At 43.5% G+C, this 2,339-nt stretch overlaps 2 protein-coding genes across 2 annotated transcripts in view; one reads left to right on the top strand and one right to left on the bottom strand.

Annotated features, from left to right (window-relative positions):
- The window catches only part of PPTG_19578 (hypothetical protein), a gene marked incomplete at both ends in the record, with an annotated part of 627 nt that extends 261 nt beyond the window's left edge, over nt 1-366 (top strand). Inside the window, one exon of the mRNA XM_008918197.1 lies at nt 67-366. Coding sequence (XP_008916445.1) covers nt 67-366 — 300 coding nt within the window. The remainder of the gene's footprint in view (nt 1-66) is intronic.
- Nucleotides 367-1,251: 885 nt separating this feature from the next.
- PPTG_24676 (hypothetical protein) lies at nt 1,252-1,952 on the bottom strand (the record flags this gene model as incomplete). Its single annotated transcript, XM_008918196.1, has 3 exons — nt 1,252-1,366; nt 1,499-1,767; nt 1,890-1,952. 3 exons carry the CDS (start codon nt 1,950-1,952, stop codon nt 1,252-1,254), a joined length of 447 nt encoding a protein of 148 aa, XP_008916444.1.
- Between the last annotated feature and the right edge of the window lie 387 nt (nt 1,953-2,339).

The following is a 2,339-nucleotide window of genomic DNA, read 5'->3' as shown; positions in this document are numbered from 1 at the left end:
TTCACGAAATTAAAATAGTGTCGACAAATTTACAATACACTTATCTGATCTCATTTTCCAAAACAGAAAACAAAGAAGAACGGAATCGCTATGAATCAACCAGTTTTGGCGCGTGAGTTGTTGCGTTCAACATCACAGGCTCTTCATGAGATACAAGAAAAGATGGAGAAGATGAAGGAGGCGCTCAACGACTTGCTGTACGCTCGGGAGGAGATGGAAGCAATGCTGCATCGCGAAGAAGAGATCATCAACGAGCTGAGTGCAAGCATCGGAGGGGTTCCACCTCCGAGAGGTTTTCCGCCGTCGTACGGGATGGTACTGGGGCGTGTTATTAGGATTCTAACGAGTGGTCCTCCTGCTCAGTGAACTGGACGCTGACTTGATGTTTGTAAACTCTTCTCAAACACAGCAATCACTTTTATATAAATTTATATACTTTGTGCGTGAAACACTTTCTTAAACTTTTAGACGTCTTGTTCATTGTCACACGAAAACCCAGTAACCTCTTCATCTGTCTTCTGCATTTTTCCAAATTCTTCATCATTTCGTAAGGCAGAATTTGTTGTGCACAGCAGCAGCCAAGTCAATCTCAACCTCATCACTCGTACGTAAGCACTCGTGATACGATGGCGCTCAAACCGATGGGCGTTGCGCAAGAAAGCGTAAACCATTCCCAACATTAGAAGTCCACAACTTGTACCATCGGGCTGAGCAGGCTCGTCAATCCACGTTTTTACAATTTCCTTAGGAAATTGTTCCTTTGCTCCACTTTCTGTGTGCCATTTTTCCAAATACGGCAACAATGTATTTTCCAGGCATTTGTCATCTCTCTTCGATAACATCGTTAGTGCAAAGGCTCGTAAAAATTTACGCGTAATGTTGTTGGAAATGCCACTTCCACGATGATAACTCCCCAATGAACACTATCCAAATTCAACGGCAAAATCACGAATGGTGTCTCCGATAGCCACTGTTTTTGCTGACTTGGCCATATCAACAGCGAAGACAGCCCAATAGCTCCTTTAACTGTGTCAGCGATCATCTGTATCCCCATGCTGATTACTGCGTCATTCAGCATTGCGTTGCGAGGAACTACAGCAGCTACATCCATAAAATTGACGAAAGTGGACCCCGACTTGCACTTCAAAGTTGTCATCAGAGAGAAACTTGAATATTTCTGAAGCACGTCTTCAGCCAACGCTCGGTGAACCTTTGCAGCTTCTGAATGAAGTAACCCACTTGTTTTCACCTCTAAGGAAAAAGGTCAACCGGATGGGCTTGAACGAGGCGCCAGTCTTGGTTCAGCCACTTAACATCTTTGATATAGCCTCTGGCCTTTGCCTTGAGTGTGTAAAAATTCTCCATTCTGTTTAAGAAAGTGCTGTAAGTTCAATACAAAAGGAGTTAGTAGTGCATTAATTTGTACAACCTTACATCTGTAAAAGTGCCCTTAACTCATGAAGGGCACCCTTAACTCATCAATATGAAAAATTCCCACCTGTGTAGAACGAGATTTCCCGAGCCAAATGAGACCAGCAAACCCCACGGCATTTCCACCTTCGCCGCATGCATTTCCTCGCGCTTTAAAATAATTGCTGCAGACGCCTTCTTCAGTAGAGAGGCAGGTATGACAAAAGTATGGTCAATGCTGATGGTATCACTAGTTTCATCGGCAACTTTGCACGTAACAGGACGAACTTGTAGAAATTTGTCATCCATGCGAACTGGATACTGGTCGAGCACGTTTGATACTTGTGGCGCTTGAATCTGATATCGATAAATGTTAGACAATGGTCATATACGAACATTATTTGCAAATTAGCACTAACCAATTTCGTCCAGAAGTTCCTGTAACGTGTCACTCGAGTCGCTATCGAGTTGAAAGGTACCATCACGGTCGCCATCTTCAGGTCCGGAGGAAGAGCTAAGCTCGAAAAGGGCGTCCGTGTCATCTAGACAACATAAGCCATTAACATTGGTTTGTAGTGACCACAGATAAATCAAATAAGCTGTGACAAGTACCATCAGACATTTAAGTTGCGATCTCCAGTCAACTGTCGCCTCGGTGGAAGATCGTCTAGCAGTAGAAAACTCCGCGTAAGTGACGGCTTGCGACGCGCGGCACTGATTTCACGAATGAGCCCCATAATTCAACGGCCAGGATTTGTCGCACTTAACATCATTATTCGAACTTAGTTGAGGCAGTACTGTATGCATTGGTTATTTTCCGGCGAATTTAAAATTTGACATGTAAAGTTTACACTTCAGAAAATTTCATGAAAAGTTTAAGGGTGCTCAAGTTCTTCAGCGCCTTTAACGGTTCTTTTTATGCAAAATCC

This window comes from Phytophthora parasitica, assembly GCF_000247585.1.
Source record: "Phytophthora parasitica INRA-310 unplaced genomic scaffold supercont2.155, whole genome shotgun sequence".
NCBI classification, from domain to species: domain Eukaryota; phylum Oomycota; class Peronosporomycetes; order Peronosporales; family Peronosporaceae; genus Phytophthora; species Phytophthora nicotianae.
This window is presented reverse-complemented; position numbering and strand designations above follow the sequence as displayed.